General features: G+C 59.6%; 1 protein-coding gene across 1 annotated transcript in view; it reads left to right on the forward strand.

The window, feature by feature from the left end:
* Nucleotides 1-1,074: 1,074 nt before the first annotated feature.
* The window catches only part of EPB41L1 (erythrocyte membrane protein band 4.1 like 1), a gene marked incomplete at both ends in the record, with an annotated part of 31,415 nt that continues 8,740 nt past the window's right edge, over nt 1,075-23,749 (forward strand). Inside the window, 16 exons of the mRNA XM_084271739.1 lie at nt 1,075-1,251; nt 1,948-2,112; nt 4,786-4,890; nt 4,968-5,010; nt 5,661-5,736; nt 6,001-6,219; nt 6,309-6,396; nt 6,688-6,840; nt 7,620-7,717; nt 7,868-8,043; nt 8,443-8,591; nt 11,005-11,196; nt 19,648-19,716; nt 20,286-20,393; nt 21,579-21,977; nt 23,346-23,453. Coding sequence (XP_084127865.1) covers nt 1,075-1,251; nt 1,948-2,112; nt 4,786-4,890; nt 4,968-5,010; nt 5,661-5,736; nt 6,001-6,219; nt 6,309-6,396; nt 6,688-6,840; nt 7,620-7,717; nt 7,868-8,043; nt 8,443-8,591; nt 11,005-11,196; nt 19,648-19,716; nt 20,286-20,393; nt 21,579-21,977; nt 23,346-23,453 — 2,325 coding nt within the window. The remainder of the gene's footprint in view (nt 1,252-1,947; nt 2,113-4,785; nt 4,891-4,967; nt 5,011-5,660; nt 5,737-6,000; nt 6,220-6,308; nt 6,397-6,687; nt 6,841-7,619; nt 7,718-7,867; nt 8,044-8,442; nt 8,592-11,004; nt 11,197-19,647; nt 19,717-20,285; nt 20,394-21,578; nt 21,978-23,345; nt 23,454-23,749) is intronic.

The following is a 23,749-nucleotide window of genomic DNA, read 5'->3' on the forward strand; positions in this document are numbered from 1 at the left end:
ATGGGGGCTGTCATTCCAGAAAGGCAGATCCAAAATGCCCCACATGGGCTTCCAGACTCCCCAGATGGCTTTACCTGGGGCTGCCTGCATGGCTGCTCTGCGGGCAGGGTGTGTGATGAGTGGGCAAGTGCTGTCAGCTGCCCCAGCCTGTCCAGCTGCAGCCCTTGAGCACTGCCTGTGGAGATCCCAGCTCGTCCTGGGAGCCCAGTGCCAGCAGTCCTGAGCCACCCAAGTGATGGGTGGGTGCCATTCACAAAGGGGGCTCCACAGCCTGTTGGTGTGAGGGCTGTCCTGAAGGCCCTGCCAGCCCCACACTGTGCTTGCATAAACCTCTCAAAACCATGAAGGCTGCAAATAATGTGTCACCGAGCGCCCGGCACAGGAAGTCTGGTCCCTGCTCCTGCTCCTGGCCCCAGGGTTGTTTGTGGTGTCTTCCATGGGACAGGCAGCTGGGGCTGGGGGGTCCCATCCTGCTGCTGCTTTAGGGCCCAGCCCCGCCAGCCGTGGGAACGCAGCGTGCTGCTGCTGCCGGGGAGCCCAGGGGGGAGCAACCCGGCCGTCCCAGATGCTGTCGGTGGAGTTGTCCGTGTTCGCCGTTTCCTGTGTCAGTGCTGCTTTAACCCCACTCACAGCCTGGGTATGTCCTCCCAGGAGGGACCCTTCCACTTCTAAAAGATCCAAGGGGAGGTACTGGAGGCCCCAGGGCTGGGGGACCGGGGTTTCCGGCCAGCCCCCTCCCAGCTGCGAGCGTGGGGATGGGGTGTGAGGCCTCATGCTCTGACTGCAGCGTGGCCCTGCCACCAGCATCCCTCCCCACACCTCTGGCTCTCCTCCTCCTCTACCTCAACTGGCATCCAGCAGCCCTTTGTGGAGCCCTCTCCCAGCACAGGCAGGCAGACAGGGGTCTGGCAGCGGGTCAGTGGGGTAGACGTGGCAGGTCCCACACTTACCCATGCACCTGGGGCATCCCGGGCTGCTGGGTGCCTGGCTGGCATCCTCCATCCCCACGCTCCTGGGTGACACCTCCTGTCTCTTCTCCTGGGTGGCGGTGACAGGGCAGGCTGACCGGCGGCGATGACGACAGAGACGGGCCCTGGTTCGGAGGTGAAGAACGCGCAGGAGGAGGCTCCGCAGCAGCAGCTGGAGGCGGCCGCTCACGGCCCCACCGCTGCAGCTGCCAACCCCGCCGGCCGGGACGCTGAGGCCAATGAGAAGCCCAGGGCACAGTCTGAGGTCCGAAATATGGATCCGGTGAGTGGGTGACAGACGGGTGCCACGGGATGTGGCAGAGAGGAAGGGTGCAGCAGAGGAAGGGGACGTGCCATCACTCCCTGCTGCCCATGTCCTTGCTGCTGCACGGGGGCTGCAGGGAGCCCGGTGAGGTGCTGCCAGCCTGAGGAGAACATCCCAGAGGGGACCCCTGTACAACCAGAGCAGCTCTGCCTGCCACCTCCCAGCTGCCTGCACAGGTTGTGCAGCCAGGACTGGCAAAAGGAGCGGCACAGCAGCCCAAAGTGTTGACTGTCCTGGAAATGGCACTGCCACGGCTGCTGGCCAGGGTAGGGGAGCCCATGGGTGCTCTGCGATCCCAGGACTGAGCTGCCCCTGCCAGTGGCCACATCCTCACATCAGCCTGGGAGCTGGCGTGGAGCTGTGATGCTGCAGCAGGTGTGGTGCTGCCTGGCCCAGCGTGGTGCTCCAGGCACTTGGGAAGGGAGGTTTTGGGCACTGAACTCACCCTGGGCTCACGGGTGTCTATTTTCCAGGACCCCTGATTGTGCTGGCAGAATAGGGTGGAGGAACTGTGCTTGGCTGGGGACCCCTGAAAGGTCCTCAGCCTCCCCCACTCCCCATCAGCAGCCCTCTTCTGTCTGCTGTTGGAGGGCTGTCCCCATCTGTCTGTCCCGGCAGCCGGGCCAGGTGACCCTGTGCATCTCCCTGCTCCAGGGCTCAGAGATGGAGGAGAAGGACTACAGCGAGACGGATGGGCTCTCTGACAAAACCACCCCCAGCAAGACCCAGAAGTCTCCCCAGAAATCCACCAAGAAAATGAAGAGTGCCCTCTGCAGAGTGACCCTGCTCGATGCCTCCGAGTACGAATGCGAGGTGGAGGTGAGTCCCAGCTGCCCACGCACCAAGGAGGGGACCCTGCCCAGCCCAGCGAGCCCTGTGTCAGGGCTCTTCCAAGGGCAGCATCATAGTACCTCTCTCCTAGTGCAGAGGATCCAGAGAAACAGCCCTTTTCCAGTTAAAATTTCAAGTTTTCAAAATAAGGGGGAAATCTGGACAGACAGACGCCAATGGGGAGTTTCAGCCCAGCAAATCCAAATTTGGCAGCTACTCACAGTAGAAAACAGCCTCTGAAAAGCAGAAGCTTAATAGGTGAGGGATGGAGCTGTTCCTGCCTGCCTACACCTGGAGTGGGACGTGTGGGGCACCCCATGTGCTAAGGCACAGGCTGTGTGTGGTGATGTGAAGAGGCTGATGTGTGTGGATGCTCACAGCTGCCCTTGGGTGGGTTCGTGTCCATGCTCTCTGTCTTCATCCTCTCAGGTCCTGCTGCCCTCCCTGTAAGGACAGGGACAGCGTGGGGTGGTGTGTTGGAGCGCTGTGGGGGGGTGTGTGTGTGTACAGCAGGGTGTGTGCAGCTCCTTGTAGCAGCATCCCTCTGTGTGTGTGGTCAGCAGGGCACCGTGCCTGCAGGCAGCCCAGCACCCTGCTCTGGGTGTGGGTCACCTGCTACCTGTGCAGCGTGGTGAGCATGCACCAGGGACCACGCTTGCTTGGCTGTCACCACAGGGAGGGACAGAGGGGACTGAGACCAGCCAGCGGCTGTTGTGGCATCTGCAGATGCCACAGGGCTCCAGCATGGGGACCGCTCCTTGTAGGGCAGGCTGGGGGACACCCAGGGTCACAGCTGGGCTGGGGTTTGAGGTAGGGGCAGCTGAGAGGAGAAGCAGTTGGGGGAACACCCAGTTCTGTCCCAACACCTGCTGCTGTGTCCTACCTGCACTGGGGAAGGCAGCACTGCCCCAACCTGCGGCTTCATCCTGGCAGGAGGGACTGGCCATGGGGCTTAAAAGGCTGTTTGGGAGCAGAAACCCCTTTGTGAGGGAGACCTTGACACCTGGTGAGAGGGAGGATGGATTGCTGTCTGGGAGCTAGCTGTGCAGAGCAGGACCCCCGTCTCTGTGCAGGTCCTGCCTCCCCTGGGTCTCAGCTTTGCAGGATGGATGGCCATAAGGAGCGTGGCTGGCTGTTTGCTGTGGGTGCCTGGGATGGGGGAGCACCCCAAGGCAGCCAGCAGTAGGGGCTCAGCCCCCCTGCCCACACCACAGGCCTTTGATCTCCCTGCTCCAGCAGCCCTGACTGCTGCTTTCACAGTAACATCTGTCACAGAGCCATGGCGAGCTGGGTTGTCAGGAAGGTGAAAGCCCTCCTGGAGGAGCAGAGCAGTGGAGCACCCCAGGGGCTGGCTGGGGGGCTCACAGGATGCAGGAGCGACTTGCACGAGCACTGGTGGGGTCATCCATCCCCCACTCTCCCCATAACATCATCCAACCCAAACTGGTGTGGGGGGAAGCCTGGTTTGCAGCCTCTCTGGTGGCTCTGTGAGCTGAGCGGTGTCCCTCTCTGGCTGTGGGTATGGACAAGCTCTCTGCTGCTGTGGTGCAGAGGGTGGGGGTCAATTTTGGGAGAGCTGCTGCTGTCCAGTAAAGCCACTTGGGGCACAGGGGAGAGGGTTTGGCATAGGAAGGCTGGGGCTGCATTTCTCCTTTCGTTCTCGTGGGCTCTGTGGGAATAGCTGTGCCTCACTCACCTGCTTAATTGAGGCTTAATTAAGGCTTCATTCAGCAAAAATTAAAAGGGAGACTCTAACTCTTCAGTGTGACAACCCAGCATACACCAAGGTCGAGCCCCTGCCTTCAAACTGGGGTCAGCAGGAGGGAGGAGACCCTGGAAGGGTGACTGCAACTGCTGGAAAAGCTTTGCAGGGCAGCAGGAGCCCAGGGTGGCAGCAGGGGACAGTGAGCTGTGCTGCTGCAGGCCCTGGACTGCTGGCCCTGGTGTGCCTGGTGAAGGTGCTCAGGAAAACCATTGCCTTGAAGAGGGGACATGGGAGCTGCCAGGCTGCAAACAGGGGAGAAACACACACCTCAGGGCTGTCATTCCACCTCCATGGGCAAGCCCAGGCCTCGCTGTCACTGGTAATGAAGGGAATTTCAGGGGAACTCAAAGGATGAGCCAAAGAAGGTCCCTTCCATCCCTGCATGTGGCTTGGGCTTTTTCTGGCTCTCATTGGTCATGGCATGCTTTGGGACCCAGCCACAACCGCCACCAGTGGGGAGGGTGCTGGGAAGGAGCTTGTTCTGTGGGCAGCACCATCCGCCACAAGCTCTGGGGTGTGTTTATCCCAGCTCACTGGTCTGGAGTGGAGGTGCCTGGGCTGGCTGGGCCCCTCTCTGCTTTGGCATCGCTGTTTCCTGGTGTGATGGGGGATGAGCTGGGTGGGCACCAGGTTCTTCTGGCCCACAGAACCTGCTGCCTGCACCAGCTGAACTCGATCATGCTCTGTCCCTGCAGCCCCAAGACCTGGGGTGTCCCCAGAGGGGGGGTGCCAGGTGACAGAGCTGGCCTCATAGGCAGCCCAGCACATTTTGGTGGTTGCCTGGGGGCAGGCCTGCCCTGCCTGCCCCGGTGCTCCCTGCCTGCACCCAGTGGGTGCCAGGTCTCTGGGAGCTCAGGGGAAGCAGCTCACCATCAGCCTCTCCATGTCTCTGACAGAAGCACGCCCGAGGCCAGATCCTCTTCGACATGGTGTGTGAGCACCTCAACCTCCTGGAGAAGGACTACTTTGGCCTCACCTTCTGTGACTCAGACAGCCAGAAGGTGAGCATGGGGGTTCCCTCTGCAGCCACCCCCTCTGTGGTGCAGGGCCTCCCTGACCTGCTGTCTCCTTGTTGCAGAACTGGCTGGACCCCTCCAAGGAGATAAAGAAGCAGATCCGCAGTAAGTGCGTGGGGAGGGTCCATCCTCCCTGGTCTGGGGCATCCTGGGGGGCTCCTGGATGGATCAGACCTGGCTGTCCTTGGCAGGTCCCCTCCTTGCCTGCACTGAAGGGAAGGGGACTTTCAGCAGCTGGCCTGGGGACAGGGATGCTCGTCCAGCTGCTTGTTACCCACCTCTCTCCTTACTTGTGACAGTTGTGGGGGATAAAGAACTCCTCCATCTGTGCCACTGGAGAGCTGGCTGAGACCTGGTCCCTCTCTGGGTGCCATCCCCACCTGCCCTGAGCAGGGAGGACAGGGATGGGGGAAGAGAGGGGGCTCTCTGGGACAGCTCCTGAAGTGCCTTTGCCCGTGGCACCTTGCTGGGGTGGAAGAAGGGCTGTTGCCTTCTGGGACACAGGGGGCTTTGCTGTGACATTGGTAGTCACCCTGAGCTGACAGCTCCTGAAGTTGTGATGCTCTTCTCTTCCCAGCTGTTTGGGGAGAATTAACCAAGTTGTGCTGGTGTCCCAGTGGCTGTTCTCCCAGCAGCTTCTGGAGCCCCTTGTCCTTGCTTGGGGGGAGTCATGGGACCTTCAGTAGACCTGGCTGCTCCTGCACGCCTGCGTGCAGCCAGCGTGGGTGCTGCCTTCACTGCTCTCCTCCCCACAGGTGGGCCCTGGAACTTTGCCTTCACCGTGAAGTTTTACCCCCCAGACCCTGCCCAGCTCACAGAGGACATCACAAGGTAAGGACCACCACCCATGGGCACAGCTGCTGGGGCAGCTCCCCAGGGTCCAGCTTGGGGGATGCCTGAGGCCTTGCTGCCCTCCCACTGTGTGTGGCATGGCTAAACCACGCAGAGTGGACCCAGGGAAGGTGGCCATGAGAGGTGCAGTCCCCACAGACAGCAGAGCACAGTGGGGTGCCCACTGCTGCTCCCCAGGGAGCCCCAGCCTGACGGAAGGGCACGTTCCTCCACCCCACACTCACCCTCTGCCCCCTCCTGCAGATACTACCTGTGCCTGCAGCTCCGTGCCGACATCATCACGGGGCGCCTGCCCTGCTCCTTCGTCACGCACGCCCTGCTGGGCTCCTACGCTGTGCAGGCCGAGCTGGGTGACTATGATGCTGAGGAGCACGTGGGCAACTATGTCAGCGAGCTCCGCTTCGCTCCCAACCAGACGCGGGAGCTGGAGGAGCGCATCATGGAGCTGCACAAGACCTACCGGTGAGCCCCGGGGGAGACGGGGAGGAAAGCAGCGGAGCCACACTCAGCGGGGCACCCAGCCACATGTCCCTCCCTCTGTGTCCTTGCAGGGGAATGACTCCTGGGGAAGCAGAGATCCACTTCCTGGAGAACGCCAAGAAGCTCTCCATGTACGGAGTGGACCTTCACCATGCCAAGGTATGGGGCCGTGAGGCTGACAGAGCAATGGCCAGTGCCACCCAATCCCTGCCCTGCTGCCTCCCTGCCCGTCCTCTTCCCCCCACAATGAAGGTTCAGCAAGGTCCTGGGTGTGGGTGGCCCTGCGTTGGACCAGAGGACCTAGAGAAGTCCAACCATAACCAGTCAGTGAACCAGTGACCTCTCTGTCAGCCCGTTCTCTCTAGGGAAACTGCCTCTGAGGAAGTGAGGCACTGCTGGCCAGGCTGGTTCTTACTGGGCAGCTGAACCCTCTGTCCCTCTTGCCTCCAGGACTCAGAGGGCATTGACATCATGCTGGGTGTCTGCGCCAACGGCCTCCTCATCTACAGGGACCGGTTGAGGATCAACCGCTTCGCCTGGCCCAAGATCCTCAAAATTTCCTATAAGAGGAGCAACTTCTACATCAAGATCCGCCCGGGTGAGGTGGGTGCCACAGGCTACCACGGTCCCAGGGCAAGGCAAGCTGCCTGCACTGCTGGACTGGGGCTGCCTGGCCAGGAGGTCCTCACGTGGCTCCAGCTCTGCCCCAAGGGTTGATGAGTGTGCTGGCCAGGAGAGTTCATCTCCTGTGGAGCATGGAGACTTTCAGCAAGTGCTGTCTTGATTGTGCTCTCATTTTATCACTGGCCAAATGTCTTCAGGAGGCTGAGGGCACCCTCTTCCCACCAGCCATGTGTCATGACCCCATCAGCATGGGAACATCTCCCAGGAAGGGGGGTTGAGGGCCATTTTTGTTGTGGCTTCTGTGCTTCACTAAAAAGCATCAGGAGGCTTTTTCGTTTGTTTTCCATCTTTATTTTCACTCTCTTCACTGTGAAGTGCACTGGTGGGAGAACCCCTGTCCACCCACATTTTCCTGCAGGCAGGAGAGGGAGGACTGTACATGTGAAATGGAGGGTGATGCCCTTCCACCAGAATGAGCTGTAAAAGGGTTTTATTTCCTGAGGGAATTTATCTGGCACTGAAAAGCCATTTACAGCTCAGCAAAGTGCTTAGGCCAGAAGTAGGGGGTGGAGGGTGTGAGTCCACCACCCCTGGGGCTGGGCATGGACCTTTTCAGTAATGCTTTGTAAAACACTTTCTTTGGCACGGCCAGGACCCTTGCCAGGGGAACCTGAGGACCTTGGCAAGGCAGGTCCCATCCCATCCTGTCCTCCAGGGCAGGATCTGCCCGTAACGGCCTGTCTCTGTCTCCCCCCAAGTACGAACAGTTTGAGAGCACCATTGGCTTCAAGCTGCCCAACCACCGCTCCGCCAAGCGTCTCTGGAAGGTCTGCATAGAGCATCACACCTTCTTCAGGTGAGGAGACCTCTCCCATACCTTCTCCAGGCCTCCTTTCTAGGAGGCAGACATGCTCCTGCCTCTGCCGCAGCAGGTACGTGTGCAGGGCAGTTCTGGGGGGGGCACGGCTGGGGCTCACTGACACCCTTCACCTCCCTCACCCCCCAGGCTGGTGTCCCCAGAGCCGCCCCCCAAGGGCTTCCTGGTGATGGGCTCCAAGTTTCGCTACAGCGGGCGGACGCAGGCGCAGACACGACAGGCCAGCGCCCTCATCGACCGCCCGGCGCCCTTCTTCGAGCGCTCCTCCAGCAAACGGTACACCATGTCTCGCAGCCTTGACGGAGGTATGCCCCAAATTGGGGAGGGGGAGGGAGATTGGTCCGCTGGCGGGAGCGAGGGCGATGCGGTTCAGCTGGAGGGGTTGCAGCAGCCAGCGGGCTACCTTCTAGAGGCTGTCTCCACCTCATCCCCCACGGCAGAGGGGCTGTCCCCACCCTAAGTGATAGGTCAGACTGCCCATGAGCAGGGGGATGTGATAGGGCTGGGCAGCTTGAGGGTGGGAGCCCTGGAACCATGAGGAAGCCCTTGGACCCCCGGGACCAGCCGTCCCTGCTGCAAGGTGTTGGGGGGTCCTCAGCCCCCAGGTCTGAGCTGGCAGGGTGGGGGGGCAGGGGACGGTGGGCTGGGGTGGGGGGAGTTGGGGGTCGCAGGGCTGGTGTGACCAGGGCTCTCCCCACGGGCAGAGTTCTCGCGCCCAGCCTCCGTCAGCGAGAACCACGACGCCGGGGCGGAGGGGGAGAAGCGGGATGAGGACGGTGAGTTTGGCAGCAGGAGACGGTCCGAGACTGAGGATGAGGAGGTGACCACCCCAACGAAAATCAAGGAGCTGAAGGTACCGATGAGGAGGGCAGAGCAGGGTGGAGGGGCAGGCAGGGGGCTGGGCTGCAGGCAGGAAGGGTCACTGTGGGGCACGGTCTCATCTCTGCCAGCTGCACCCCAGGCTGGTGGGACTCTTGGGACACGGCGCTCAGCCTCACTGGTGCAAATGGGGCTGTCACAGGGGTTCAGCTTGACTCGAATTCCCCAGCACACTCCAGGTGGTCTCAAGGCTCATCCCCAGGCAGGGCTGGGCCTGGGAGCAGCCCCGCTCTGGGGCAGGGGTGGTGGGGACAGGGGACCATCCAGGCACACCAGTGTCTACTTGTGCCCACCGCTGCCTGGGCACAGCCCACCCACTCCCTGCCCTGGCCCCGGGGCTGGCCCAGGGACATCCCAGCCCACATCAGCCCCACGCAGCGAGGGGAGGGGGGATCCAGTCCTTCTGTGCACTGACAGCCCATCAACTTAACTGTGATGTTTGTGACAAGTTCCCTCAACTGACCCTGCTGGTTACTTTTAACCCTCTCTTTGCTGCCAGCCGGAGCACGAAACAACCCCCAGGCACAAGCAGGAGGTATTCTCTCTCTGAAGTATCTTAGTCCTCATTGGTGCATCATATTGTCCATCCTTTCCAAAACAACACTACGTGTCACCCTATTTACTGGAATACAAGATGCACTGGGGCAGGGGGTTGGATGCTAGAGAAGCCCGATGAGCAGACAGCTGGGGGTCTGCCCCAGCGCGCACGTGGCATCTTCTATCCCACTAAGTAAGGTAGTCCTCCTAATCGTATGTGTGAGCAAGAGCCCTCCCAAGGCAATGGCCAGGCCCTTGATGCTGAGGCCTTGTCCTGTCGGGAAGACCCGGCTTCTGCTCGTGTTACTGACTCCTCCATGTCCTCGCCTCGTGTCTCCTCTCCGTACAGCCCCAGCTCTCCTGTGGAGGCTGGTCCCATCGCTCCCGCTGGCGCCCTGACCCCCTGCTCTGCTTTTGCCAGACCTGAATGGCCTCTGTCACCCTCCGTGCCCAGCAGCTCTGCCCTCCCGCAGCCCCCCTGCTCCTGCTGCCAGGCCCCCCTCCCCAGAGAGCCGGGCTCCTCACAGTGCTGGGGCTGGTGGCCCAGCCCAGTGAGTCTCTGAGCTGCCCTCAGCTCGGCTGCCGGCGGGGCAGAGGCCTGAGAGCAGCCTGTCACAAAGAAGAGGGGGGTTCCTGCCCCCCACCCCACACAAACTCCCCTGTCCACGGTGCCCCCCCTTCAGGAACCATTCATCCCAGCCTGAAATCCACGGCTGCACCCTGGGGGTGCCCCCTCTGCTCAGCTCTGCTAGATCCTCACTGGAGCTGCTGACAGGGGCAAAGGTGGCCAAGCGATGGGTTTCACCACACTGGCACCACACAGCCCTCACCACCCTGCTCAGCCCCGCCGGGGCGGTGGGCACAGGTCCCAGTCCCAGCCCGCCCACCCCATTGCTTACCCTGCTGCATGTGCATGTGCTGCTCCCCCGGCGCGCCCAGAGGTGGGCAAACCACAAAGCACTCCCCACGGCTCGGGCATGCAGGGCCACAGGGGGAGAGGCCCCAGGAGTTGCCCTGAGCCCTGGGGATCTGGGAAGTTTGGTACGGTTCTCCACGGGACTCTCTTGGGTCTCTGGGCTGGTGCTGAGGAGAACGTCCAGGGAGGTGTTTTAGGTGACTCCTTTCGAACCTCAGCAGAGGTTTGAGTCTGAGTTGGAAGCAGAAGCCAGGGTTCTTGCTCTGGCTGATTCTTGCTCCAGGCCCGTTTGCCCACCTCTGTGGCAGGATGAGGGGACCCACCCTGGTGCCTGTGCTGTCCCAAGCCCATGCTCTTAACGCCTGAACCCCACCTCACACTTGAGCGCTCTGAGCTGTCCTCCCTCAACGGCAGGCCAGACCCCACCACACTCCACGCTGGTCCATGGTGATCCATGCTGGACATCTCTGACCAGCCCTTGACCTCCATCCCTTTGGCTGAAGCCCACTTCCAAGGAGCTCCTTTGGAAATGCCAGGTTCCTCCCTGCCAGGACAGCAGCTCGGGCGCCCGTTGTGACTGGCACGAGAGAGCAGCAGAGGAGGCTGCCAGTATTTCCAGAAGGGCCCTTCTGATCCCGAGGGAGAGCTCGCTCTCTTTCTCCAGGTGGCTCAGCTTGTCCTCCCCAGGCGTGCTGGCGATGCTGAAGGGGGATGCTGTGTCCTTCCTGGAGGGAAGACTGCTGGGCGCGTTTGGCTTGTGCCCCTTTTTTGCTGCTCCCTGCAATGGTCTTAGCGAGAACCTGCAGACCAGGGTGCTCCAACGTGCTCCTAAACTGAAGCCCAGTGTGAAGCAAACATTCCCAGTGCCCCTGCTCATCCCTTTTGCCTCAGCAGGTGCTTTAATCATAGTTACCTCCATCTCTCCTTCCCCAAGTTTCTAGATAAGCCAGAAGATGTTTTGCTAAAGCATCAGGCCAGCATCAATGAGCTGAAACGGACCCTGAAGGAGCCCAACAGCAAGCTGGTTCACAGGGACCGGGACAGGAGGCTGCCTTCCTCACCAGCCTCTTCCTCACCCAAGCATGAGGATGAAACACCAAAGGGAACCCCAGAAAAGGCCAGCGAGGTTTGTTCTGCTGCTTCTCTTACAGAGGGGACTGAGGTTGTTTGCAGGGAGGTGTTCCTCAGCTCTTGGGCTCTGACTCCTGTACGAGCCTGGGGGAGCAGGGGGGGATTATGGTGCTGGGGACATGGGGTGGAGGGAGGGGACCCCTGTCTGGGCTGTTGTCTCTAAGCTTTGTAACAAGTGTTTGCACGCTGCTGGTCCCCTTGTGCTGCGTGGGGTTGAAATTCTGCCCTTCCCCAGGGAATGTGTTTGGGGTGTAGCTGGGAGCTGGGCTGTGAGACGTGGCTTTCCTCACCCCTCACAGCACCCCGGCTGGCGCGGCTCTTGCCCGAGGGGTGTCCCCATCTGAGCAGCACTGGGTGCCTGCACGAGGGTGCCCTGTGCTGTTCTCACCAGCCAGGACCTGGGTGGGGGGAGTAGGTGGAAGGGTGAGTGGTGCCCCACTGGCATCCTGCATCCTCCCCTCTGGGTGCTTTGCCTGCTGGCTTTGTGCTGGGACTGTGAGTGTGAAAGGAGCTGGAATTGTGGGTGCTGGGATGTGCAGAGCCCCCAGTACTGTGTGAGGGGTGTGGACCTGGCTCAGCTGGGTGCTCGGCGGCACTGGGTTCCTCCTTGGCTTGGGAGAGGCAGTGTGTGGCAGGGGCATCCCTTCTGGGTGCTCTTTCCCTGCCAGGGACACTCCTGGCTCACTGTCCCCTCTGTGGCCTTCTCTCCACTCATGGGAGGCCAGGCCTGCAGCACCAGGGTGGACACCACGGGTGGTGCCCGCTGTGCCCTGTCTCCCTGCTGGGAGAGTCTCTCAGAGCATGTGAGGACACGGGGCTGTGTTGCAAGGAGGGCAGGGGCGCGGCGGGGCAGTCGTGGGGTGCACGGGCACCCGCCGGTCCCCAGCACTGACATGAGAGCCAGCGCTGTGGGTGACATGGGCAGAAGTGTCATCAAAGCGCCGAGCTGGGAAGAGGAAGAGGAACGTCACCCCACGTCTCTTTTACAAGCAAATTTACAATGTGCAGAGATGTAAATGGAGCATCTAGAGCTGGCATAGCTGTGACCTCTGTCTGCCCATCCATCCATCGATCCTTCCATCCTTCCTTCCTTCCATCCATCCATCCATCCATCCATCCATCCATCCATCCATCCATCCATCCACCCACCCACCCATCCATCTACCATTTGTTCCTTCATTCTTTCTCATGTTCTCTCTCTCTCTCTCTGTCTCTGTCTCTCTCTCTTTGCCATGGGTGCTGGGGTTTCCCTGCTGGCACAGACGATGGAAGAGGACACCCTAGACGATTTTACATCTGAGCACGGAGCTTCCCTAAGCATGGAGTCTTTCACGCAGAAAAGCCTTGTCTCCTCTCCTGAGGTTGTCACCAATCTCCTTCTCTCCCCACCCCGTGCTCTCACAGTTTGCCCTCTGTGGGGTCCTCCAGCCTGCCAAGGTGGCTCCTGCCCTCTGAGCAGAGCTTGGGCCATTGTCCAGCCCTCTGTGTGGGTCCCCTCGCCAGCAATGGGCAGGACCCTCACCAGGACAGTGCTGGTGGTAAAATCTGCTCCCCTTCTGGGCAGTGAGGCAGGGTCCTGGGTGAGACCTTCCAGTGGATCCCTGCTGTGCATCCCCAGGGCTGTCAGTGCTCTGGGTGAGGGGGCCATGCTGGAGGTCCCATGGCAGTGATGGCCCCATGGCACAGGCTTTCTGAGGGTGTCTGCTCCAGGTGCAAGCAGGCAGCAGGTGACACGCTGTCTTTAGCAGTCCCTTCAGCTTTCCTTTCACTTTGGCTACAGTTATGGTCCCCAGGCCCAGGTACCTGGAATAGGGCATCTCTGGAGGCATCAGCAGTGCTGGGCTTAATGGCTGTGTGAAAGAGGGTCACACTGCCCTTGATGTCCTTGAGCATGGCCCACAGGTGAGGAACATGGGCTCTTGGCGCCGCTGGCATGCAGGGTTTGTCTCACAGGATGGTAGCTGTTTCTTGGCAGGACAGCCAAGAAAAGATACCACAGAGCAGAAGAAAACTGGTCTAGAACTTGGTTCTGGTGTATTTGGGCACAGTCATGGCACAGTGTGGTGCCCAGAGGTGCTAGGGCACACATCCTGCCCAAGTGGCCCTGGGGAAGACAGAGCAGGAGCAGTGTTGGGCAGGAGCAGACATACTCTGGTCCACTCTGGGACCCTCTATGAGGCAGTATTTAGGAGCTGGTGGACAGAAACAGCAAGATTGAGGTGCTCTCATATCTCTTGATTCAGTCTTCCCCACCAAGGCCCTCAGGGTGCCAAGGCTGTGCTGGGGCACAGGTGCTGAGGTGGCCTCTCCAGTGGTTTCTCTCCAGGCATGGATATGTGGGAACGTGATAACATGAGGACAGCACATCTGCAGGGCTTGGAGCTCATATCACACTCAGCTAGAAGGTCCCTCGGTGCCTGTGGGCTTCAGACCACTGAGGTTGCATTATCTGCTCCCCTCCCCTCCACCCCTCCGTCCTCACTGCTGCTGGAGGACCAGAATGCTGAGCTGGGAGGTGCTGGGAGTCTCCTCAGCTTTGGGTGGCAAAGCGACCCAGAGTGTTGTCTCCATGTCTTGGGTTGGCTCATTCTCCCTCCTTGTGAGGCTCATGTTTTCCATGCAGGTGAGCTGGGCCTCCCTGAGGACAAGGGCAGGTGGCAGGGACACAGCAGGGTGCTGAAGGGACAAGCCCTGGCTGAGGGAGTGGCTCTTGCTGGCAGTGGCAGCAGCCTGTCCCTGCTCCGTGTCATCGCTTTTTCCTTTCTGTCAGCTTGCTCTTCTCTCCTGTGAAGTCTGGGCCACTCTGAGAATGGCCACCCCAGTGCTTCTGCTCCTCAAGCAGGTCTCTTAGGACACATTGGGGCAGGAGGGAGGAGAGGGAAGGGTGGGAGTACATCATCCCCTGGGAAGTCGAAGTTGCTGTATGGACAGACCCTTCCCAGCATCATCACTTCTTAGACTCAACTTCTGCCTTGGCACATGCTCTGTCCTGCCAGCCTGCCAACCTGGAGAGGGTCCTGCCTGGAGAACATACCCAAGTATCCAGATACTTGCTCTGAACATCCCTGAGTGTCCTCACGGTCCAGAGGTACAAGGACTGCCACCAGCTGTGGAAGCAGAGCTGTGGCTACAGCTGACATCGAGCCCTGCAGAGCAGAGCCCAGATCACACTGTAGAGTAGTTGGCTGTTCCCTTGGAGCAGGCTGTGCACATCCCAGCAAAGTTTGAGGAGAAGGAAGCTGGTTTGGAAATAAATCTGGAGCTTTTGTGTTTTCCTTGGTGGTTAAGAGGTGCTGCCATGGATGAACACAATGTTCCAGGCTTCATAAGACTTCATAAGGTTTATTGATCTGTGACGTATCTCAAGCCTTAACTCAGAGAAGGAGCCTGAAGGAATTAATCATCTTTGTCCAGGGAAGGTCTCCTCCAGAGGACTCTGGTTAGCAGCCAGAGGAGGAGGACAAGAAGGCTTCACCAAAGAGATCTGTACGTGTGTTCACAACCTTTCCATTCTCACCTTGGCTGCAGAAAGGGTTCAGCGCTGTGACTGCAGCGCAGGAACAGAAGAGAAGCTGCTGTACCCTCGGGGCAGTCAGCAGTCTTCTGCTGGAATTGCCCAGGAGCACTGGCACTGAGTGGGAGGACTGCTGTTGAGGGGATGCCAGAGACCAGACTGGGCTTCCCACAGGCCCAACACCGCTGCTGAGCGAGTGGAGATGCTGCTTTCCAAAGTCAAACCCACCTCTGAATGACTTGGATGCATCCGGGTGGTCCTGAGGGGCACCAGCTGCCTCTGCTGAGACATCTCTGGAGACTGGGAAAATCAAAACCTGCTTTGGAGGTGGGGGATGGAGGCAGGGACCTGGGGAGCAGATGGTGCTAGAGAGCACAGGGTGAGGGAGTATTGGAGAGCCTCCTGTGAGTGATGCTTTAGGGAGCTGTTGTGGGATGGGCACCCTGAAGACCTGACCCCTCCAGCGCCGGTGCGCAGGGGCCGTGGCAGTGTCCCAGCAAGGCTTTGTCTTCCCCTGAGGAGGAGGAGGGTGCCTCTTGTGCCATGTGTGTGGCACGGCTCACAGTACACGTGTGCCATCCTGGCAGCGTGAGGAGCCTGCACCCTCCTCTGCTCTGGGGTGGCTCAGTGTTCTCAGAGGGGGCCGGCAGCACCCTGTGCAGCCCCTGTGGTGCCTCCCACCCAGGCACTGTACTCGGGGTGGGGGGGGGAGGTTTCAGGGGGGACCATAGCCTGGAGGTCTGCTGCTGCCAGGGCAAGGCCTGGAGCACTGTGCAGGGGTGGCTTTGCCTTCCTTGGCACCTGCTGAAGAAGGTGGCAGGGTGGGAGGTGGCACGTTTCTCCTGGGGGCTTTCGCCAGTTTCTGCTTGCCCTTCTTGTGGAAGCCTTTCCACTGGTAATCAGCTCTCCTCCTTTCTTGCTCTCCTCTAATCCCATCTTCTTTTCTCCCCTTCCCTCTCACTCTGCTTCCCAGTGCCCCCGTTTCCCCTTGCCCAGTATGAGCCACTCAGTTTCCATTTCAGGTGGCACTGCTGCAGCCGTTCCCCCCATGGCTTTGCCCAGGGGCAGCGTGGCAGGGGCAGAGCCAGCCCTGTAGTGAGCTCCACATTGCCCTTTGCCCGCGCTCTGCCCGCAGCAGGACTGCTGGTGAGGCTGCTGGGCTGTCTTGTTGGCATGAACATTCCTGCTGTTGTCCTCTCCCAGGGCATTCCCCATCTCCTGTTCCACAAGCAGTTAGATTCCAGCTGCGTTCTTGGCACTTGTGGAGCCTTTAGCAGCCTTGCACCTTTACACATATGAATGTCTGGAGTCTGTGAAGTCAGAGTAACGTGGCATCCCCCCCACAGCAGGTACACGACGTGGTACATCACATACCCACCGTGTCCTTCCTGCAGGATGCTCCACAGCCTCTGCTTGGCCCTTGGTGCAGTACCAGCAGCTGCCAAGCCCACAGTCCTCTTTCACATCTCATGGATGACCCTAACCTTTCTGGGGTTACATCTGCTGAACTGCTGCTAAATAATTGCTTCTGGTGAGGTTTTCCTGGAGAGCTGGGAAGGAAGGATGGACTTCCACTGAAAGAGTTCTTCTCTGAAAGAGTTGTGGGGCTGTGGCACAGGCTGCCCAGGGAGGGGGCTGAGTCCCTACCCCTGGGTGTGTTTAATAGATGGGTAGATGAGGTGCTCAGGGATCTGGGTCAGCACAGGACAGGGACGGCTGGACTCGATCTTAAAGGGCTTTTCCTGTGATTCTGTGACTGTGGAGACAATCTGAGCAGTGGCACCTGGTAGGAAGGGGAGAGGGAGTTTCCATACCTAAAGGCAGTTTCTTCCCTTGCTCCTGCTCCCAGCAGTCTGACACAGTCTTAGGGCCTGCAGATGAAGCCGAGTGTGAAGCTATTCGAGCTGATCGGTGCCTACAATGAAATCTCCCCCTTTGCTCATGGAGATTGCTAGAACCAGCTGAAACAAGGTGTCCTGGTTGGGTCTGAGCAGCTGCCTCATGAGAGGTGCCCAGTGGCTGGCAGTGTGTCTGCTGGCAGCAGCACTCCTGCTTCCATACCTGCAACAAAGCAGAGAGACTGCGAGCCTCCACCCAGGGCAAAGTGTGGTCCCTGGAGAGGACAGAGGGGCTCAGTCCCCATCACAGCATCCCCCCTTCTCTCAGTCCCTTCTCTCCATCAGTGAGTTTCTGGGCTCTCTGTAGGGACCCTGCCCCAGCTCTTGCATGATGTCAATAACTCAGCCCAGCTCTCTGTGCCTCGTGGCAGCAGTTGGGTGTTTGATGCTAACTCTTCTTGCTCCAATTGCAATGCAGGGCTCGGAGCATTGGGTATTTATAGAGAGAGAAGCTCCTAGGCTGGAAGTGGTAGCTCTAAAGAAAGCTCTGGGAGTCAAGAAAGAAGCAGCACCTGCAGGTACTTCGGAGGTGAAAATGGGCGCGAGCGTTCCGCAAGCGGAGGCGGCAGCTGGGACAGGCAAGGGGGCAGCTGGCCAGGAAGAGCCAGCGGGTGCAGCCCTGGATACCCGGACGAGAGCAAAGATGATCGCTAGTCCTGAGGATTTTGAGTCTGTCTGGGAGGATGAGATCTATGAGAAGGAAACCAGGGGAGAGCCCAGCCAGGGGGCTGAGTGCCTGCCAGCTGAGAGCGCAGAGGAGGAGCCGCGAGAGCAGGGCGCGGAAGCAGTCACCGGCGAGCCAGCTCTGCCCAAGCCATATCAGCAACCCCAAGAGAGGCAGAGGGCCAAGATTTTGGGGACGCAACCTCCCCAGGGAGAAAGTGAAGTGGTCTCCAAGGAACGTGCTTCTGCAGCTCCCAGGAAACAGGAGGCCAGAATGCCAGCCACGGCCATGGAGCTCACGAAAATTAAAGTGAAGGCAAGTGACGACAGCTCGGAGACGTCTGCCACCCAGAGGATCATCTACTTAGGAGATCCAGAGGAACAGGAGAACAGTAAGACACAACTACTGTCAGTGACTGGTGAAGAGCTTGGTTTGGAGGACAGATCGGAAGCCACTGTGAACATGTCTGGGGATGGATCCGGGCACATGGCAGCAGAAGGGTTTCAAGCCCCTTCCTCAGCAAGTCAGCAACACAGGGCAGTGGCTGGAACACCTGTGGAAGCACTGGAGCAGCCTGGGACAGGCTGTGATGGGCCCAGCCCGGCGGGACATCCCAGCTCAGGGCAAGAGGAAGGGCTGTTCCTACAGCAAGAGAAAGTGTCTTCTGAGCCGACCATCTGCAAAGCACCTGAGGGACATGAAGCCCTACCGTGTTCCCAAGAGGCAGGACCAGAGGAGAAGGATCTGCCAAGTCCAGTGGGAGGCTCAAAGGCCCGTAGCCTGGCAGGGAATAGCCGTGGGGCTGAGAAGCACAGAGGGAGCCCAGTCCAGGGCCCGGATGTCTGCACGGCACTGGAGAGGCTCTCAGGAGGGATTGAAGTAGACACCTTCAAGAAGGAAAGTGCCAGAGTGGTTCTTCAGATGGAAGATATAGAGACCAGGTCTCCCCCATCAGCTGTGCCTTGGCAGGGCCACCTCCAAGGCACTGCGGGGTCAGAGGGGGATAAGCCCAGCTCCCCTGTCCTTACACCCCATCCCCAGCAGTCCAGCCCTGTCCCTGCAGAGCCAGCCCCAGGCACTGAGCCTGAGGGCACAGAGCTGTCCCGGGGCAGCGGCCCTGTAAGAGGTGTTGGCGTGCCCAAGGATGGGAACCCCTCTGCAGAGGTGACATGCAAGGAGGTGAGCCCGGTGGTAGGTGAAGGAGCAGCCAGGGATGTGAGGCCTGCAGCAGAGGTGGCAGCAGCCAGGGGCAGCAATCCTCAATCTGAAGAACAACCCCAAGACATGGGCCTCGACGAGTGGAAGCCACCCCAAGGTGCAGGTCCCGTTGCAGGAGGACCACCCCAACACACAGGTGCTGCAGCAGAGCTGATGCAGGTCAGAGACCCGGCCATGGGAGAGGTGGTCCAGGACATGGACCCTGACACAGCGAGGACAACCCAGAGCCAAGTCCCTGCCACAGAAGAGCAGCTCCTAGAGGAGAAGCCCATGACAAAAGAGTTCTCCCAGGACACAGGGCCCACATCAAGGAAGTGGACCAGAGATGAAGGCTGTGGGATGGAAGAATTGTCCCACGACAGAAGCCCTTGCGTGGAAGAGCTGCCTCACAAAGCAGAACAACAGACTGAGGCCATCCTAAGAGACCTGCCCCAAGAGGGTCCCGTGATGGGAGGGCTGCTCCACACTGCAGATCCCAAAGCACAAGAGCCATCCTGGGACTCAGAGTTTAATGTTGGACGAGATCTGAAGGGCAGCAGCCCCACAGTAGGAGAAACTGCCAGGGACAGTGACCTTACTCCGGGGCAGCCACCACAGGATAAGTCTCCTCCCAAAGAAGCCGCTGATGCCCCTCACTCCCACTCCCCTGTAGCAGGGCTGTCTGAAGGAACCAAGAAGTCCCATCTCTCTACCTTCATCTGTGAAGGCAGGGGAGAAGCACAGGCGAGCAGTGGTACGTGTCAAATAGCGTCTGGGTCGGTCTGTGTGGCTGGGGGGGCTGGAGCTGTGTCCCAGGAGCACGGAGATGTCACTGCAGCCCCTGGTAGCCAGCAGGACAGCGAGAGCTACAGGAAAACCTCGGTGGCCTCTAAGATTAAGATGTTTGAGCAGAACGAAGCGGAGAGAAGGGCAGCCCAGGAGGGACAAGAGCATGTGCCTGAAGCTGAGACACCTGCAAAATCGAAGGGGAAGACGGTTTTGGCACAGGACATGCTTTTGAACACGGGCCTTGCCTCAGCGCTGGCGGTGCCGGTCGCTCCAGTGGGACCTGCGTCCAGCGCGGGCTCCTCGGCCCTCGGGCAGGGGGGTGGTTCAGGAGACACCTCCCAGCCTCTCCCTCTGAAGGAAGATGTTTCTGTTGACCTGGAGCAGGAAGGAGAAGACAGTGCTGACCTGGCCTCCCCCGACTCCGGCTGTGAGCTCACACTGGCGGAAGCCGTGGTAACTCTCCCAATGAACTGTCCGGACGGGAAGTTCATGCGCATGTTGTGTGGCTCCCTCTGCCCGTGTCCAGTGGCTCCTCACACATCCATTGACTGACAGCAGCTGCTTTGCATCCCCTGTCCTTTCATGTATGTGCGTGTGGTCAGGCTTATCCGCTGAATGCAGACCCGCTGGCCAGCCGGCTCATCAGCTTTTGTTTCGTGACCCTCCCCGACATGTTGGCTCGTTAAATGCCGCTCGTTAAACCCCAGAGCAGGCACCCAAGCTTCATGTCCAGGAGCAAGGATGGGAGACGGGGCTGGGGGGGGAGGGGGTGGCTGAGGGAGCCGCGGCTCCGTCACGGACATGCACACACACCCAGCAGCAGCGTGCCCACGCTTCCAGCTTCACCCTTGCATTTCTTACGTTGATACCCCGTCTTGCTTAGCTCGCCGGCCTCACCCACCCTCCCCTGTCTTCAGCAAGCTGGTGGCTGGATGATGGGATAGCTTTCTTTGCTCTTGTAAGCGCTAGGTGGGCTCCCGGAGCGGTCGTTTCCTCACAACTAACCGTTTTCTCTAATCCAGAGCAAATCTCAGGAACCAAGTGGGGAAGAAAAGGATTTATCTGACCCGTCAGTAAAACCCAGCCTGAAAGAAGAGAATGTAAAGACTGCTGTTCCAGTGGTCTTCCAGGTCTCGGTGCTGTTTTACTCACTGCTTCTTACTGTAGTCTGAAAGCTCACCTTAACCAGCTGAGGGCTGCGTGCTTCCAGCGCCTCTCCCCTCGCAGAGCTGTGATGTATATACATCTATACATGCACACACACACGGACACGTATGCGGGTGTGTTCCTCTGGAGTTTGTTTGACACCCTGTTCCTCATACCTCTCAACCTCCCAGCAGGGCCAAGGGAAGGTTGCGCCGGCACCCATCGGCCCCTTGGGATGGCTCTGGCTGCAGACGCTTGGCCCGGAGCCCAGGTGGGGGGTTTCTTCCAGCATCAGTGGGCTTAGAGCTGTTCCTATGGGACAACTGCTTGGAGTGAGATGCAAAGTCCAGCAAGGGGGCCTAGATTTCCCAAAGTCCTGCATGGTCCTAGATTTCCCATGGCTTCACAGCAAAGCATGGCGAGGGGAGATGCACCCTCTGATGGTGGAGTTGAGAGGTATGTCCATGTCTGAAGAAGAGCTCACAGAGGGAAGTCATCCCTTGGCTCTGACTGTGCTGTCAATTACACTGACCAAACACTCAACCAGATCATCCCTAAGACTCATCACCGGCTGCCCGAGGCCTCTGCCAGGGCAACGGTCTGTGGGTGGGGCTGGTCCTCCTCCCCCTGGGGCGATGCTCAGTGGAATTGACACACTCCTCTGCTTCTCCTTCACCGTGCGTGGCTGATGGGGCCCTTTTCCTTCCACCTCTTCTCTCTTCCTTGCCGTTCCTCTGTTGGGTTTGGAGTGCCCAGCCTCACTGACGGACGGCGGCACTGGCGTCTGAGCTGTTTCTGAATGTCTCCTGACAGACCTGTTGTTTCGCATCCATCTGCTTCCACCAGGTGCACGGACGTGCCTCCAGGCTGGCCAAGCTTTTCTGTGTGACTGACCCTTTTTTGAGATGATTAATTAAGAGTTTTGGCAAAAAATCAGATTGGATACCCCTTTTCTCCCCCACCCCGCGCCCCGCAAAGTCGCTGCTGTCAGAAAGGTTTCAGTCTCCGTGCTTGAGTTGTGTTTGACTCGACTCTGTGATGTTTGCCGCAGCCTTCTTCCTCCTCCTCCTCCTCCTCCTCCTCCTCCTCCTCTTCCACCCCCCTGTCCCCCACCGGCGCCGTGCGGTGCTCACCGTTTCCATCTCTCTCCGCCATTGTGTCTCATTCAGAGAGCGGGCTTGAGGGAGGGTGCCGAGGAGAGAGCTAAACCACCCCGGCACAGGGCCCCTGAGAGTGACACCGGTGATGAGGAGCAGGACCAGGAGAAGGACTCTGTCTTTCTGAAGGACAACCACCTTGCCATCGAGCGCAAGTGCTCCAGCATCACAGTCAGTTCCACCTCCAGCCTGGAAGCAGAGGTGGACTTCACAGTGATCGGTGACTTCCACGGCACAGCCTTTGAGGACATCTCCCGGAGCCTGCCTGAGCTGGACAAGGACAAGAGTGAAGCAGAAGATGAAGGCCTGGTTTCCTTCCAGCACGCTGACAAAGTCACTCCCAGACTGGAAGAGGATGTCAAAGGCGAGGAGAAGGTCTCCCAGCCCAGCCCAGATGTCTCCCAGCTAGAGGTACACAGGGACACCATTCCACCGAGACTGTCTCAGTGCCATCACACCTCCTTGTTCCTTGTCCCAGTGCCTTGCTGGTTGGTGTGCACTCCCACCTTGGTTTAGAAGAGCATGCTCGCTGTCAGCCAGCACCCCCAGGACCCTGTCTGTGTAGCCGTCTCCCCTGAAGCATGCTCTCTGTGTTGCATGGCTCTGTCTTGTGTTTCTCTGTGCACCTGCTAACCAGGAGAAGTCATCATCTTCTCTGAATCCTCTGTGTTTGGCTGCCTCCCCTGTCCCTCACCCCACCACAGCATGTCAGCAGCCAGGAAGGGTGCGTGTCACTAACCAGCAGCTCTGTCCTCGTGTTTTGCATGAAGTGGGTGACCGGTGTGTGTGACGAGGAGCACGCTGCCACCTAGCCACTCTGGCCCTGCCAGGGCAGGGTGGGTGTTCAGAGTCACTGGAGTGAACCAGCCTCTCCAAAGCTCCTGGAGCTCCCAAAGCTGGTGGAGCTCCAAAGCTTGTGGAGGGTCATTCCTGGTCTGGGGGTGATTGTGATGGGGCAGCATGCATGTGGAGTTGCATGTGTACTGCAGGGTGAGGATGCCGAGCCAGCCCCAGCTCAGACTAAAGGTAACCTTAACCTCTCGCCACCTCCCTGTGTGGCCAGCACTGGGGCAGCCCTCCAGCACTGGCAGGTAAGTCCCCAGAGCTGCCAGGAGCTGCCAGGCTGAGCCCGGACTGGAGCTGGGGCAGAAGCTGCAGCTTTAGTGAGCTCTCTCTGAGCCAGCCTGAGCAGAACATCTGATGCCGTGGGCTCTGGGGTCGCAGTGGGGCTGTGGGCATGGGTGATCAGCTCCACAGTGCCCCATGGCTGGCATTGGAGTGCTTGGGAATACTGAACACAGGGTAAGCATCCCCCATGGAGGAGCCCTTGGTGGCTCCAGTTTCCTGTAGTGGGGGAGCACTGGAAGCTTGTCTCCATTCCCCCCAAGATCCCAACACCCGGGGTGTAACCACCTCTGCCAGGAGCTGACCCTCAACCTGCTGCAGGGCTTGAGTGAAATGGATTTGGTGGGTCTCACCCACCTTTGGAAGACCAGTCTGACCTAACCCATGGTGTCTATAAATCCATCCCAAAAATCCCTCAAAGCCCCAGGGACAGAGCATTGGGTCTGCTTTGGGGTATGTCAGTCACATGGTGGCCATCTGAGCAGGGCAGCAGCCTGGGCTCTGCTCAGTGTGACACTTGCAGGACGTCACACACATGTGGCCCTTGCAGAGGAGCTGGGCAGGGATGCTCTGCTCCCAGGGCTGGTGCACACAGGACACTGGGGGCCGTTGCTGTTGTGCCTCAGCACCTGACTGGCTGTGTTTCTTCTGCAGTCATCAGCCCAGAAAACGGATGCTGTGACCGGCCCGGGGCCAGGCCTGAAGAAGGCTGAAGCAGATGGCTCCACTCCCCAGCGGGTGGGCACAGCAGACACAGCCCAGGTGACACAGCATCTCCCTCCACCCATGGCCCTGCTCCCCCGTGGCTGTGCCAAGCCTCAGCCCAGCAAACCCTGGCACTGGGGAGGGGCAGGTGGCCAAGTGGGGTGGTCAGCTGGGGCCCTCCGCTCACCCTTGTCTTGCTGGAGCCCCCAGAGCTCACACAGGGATATTCTCTGTGTGCCCCTGGTCCCCTCTGCTGTGTGCTGACTCATGGGAACATCTGCAGGGGGTGACAGCCGCCGTGGTGCTGCGCTGCTCATGTCCACGGCCTGCTGGCCACCCTGGCTTCCCCTGGC

Source organism: Gallinula chloropus (genome assembly GCF_964237585.1).
Source record: "Gallinula chloropus genome assembly, chromosome: 16".
Classification (NCBI taxonomy): Eukaryota; Metazoa; Chordata; class Aves; order Gruiformes; family Rallidae; genus Gallinula; species Gallinula chloropus.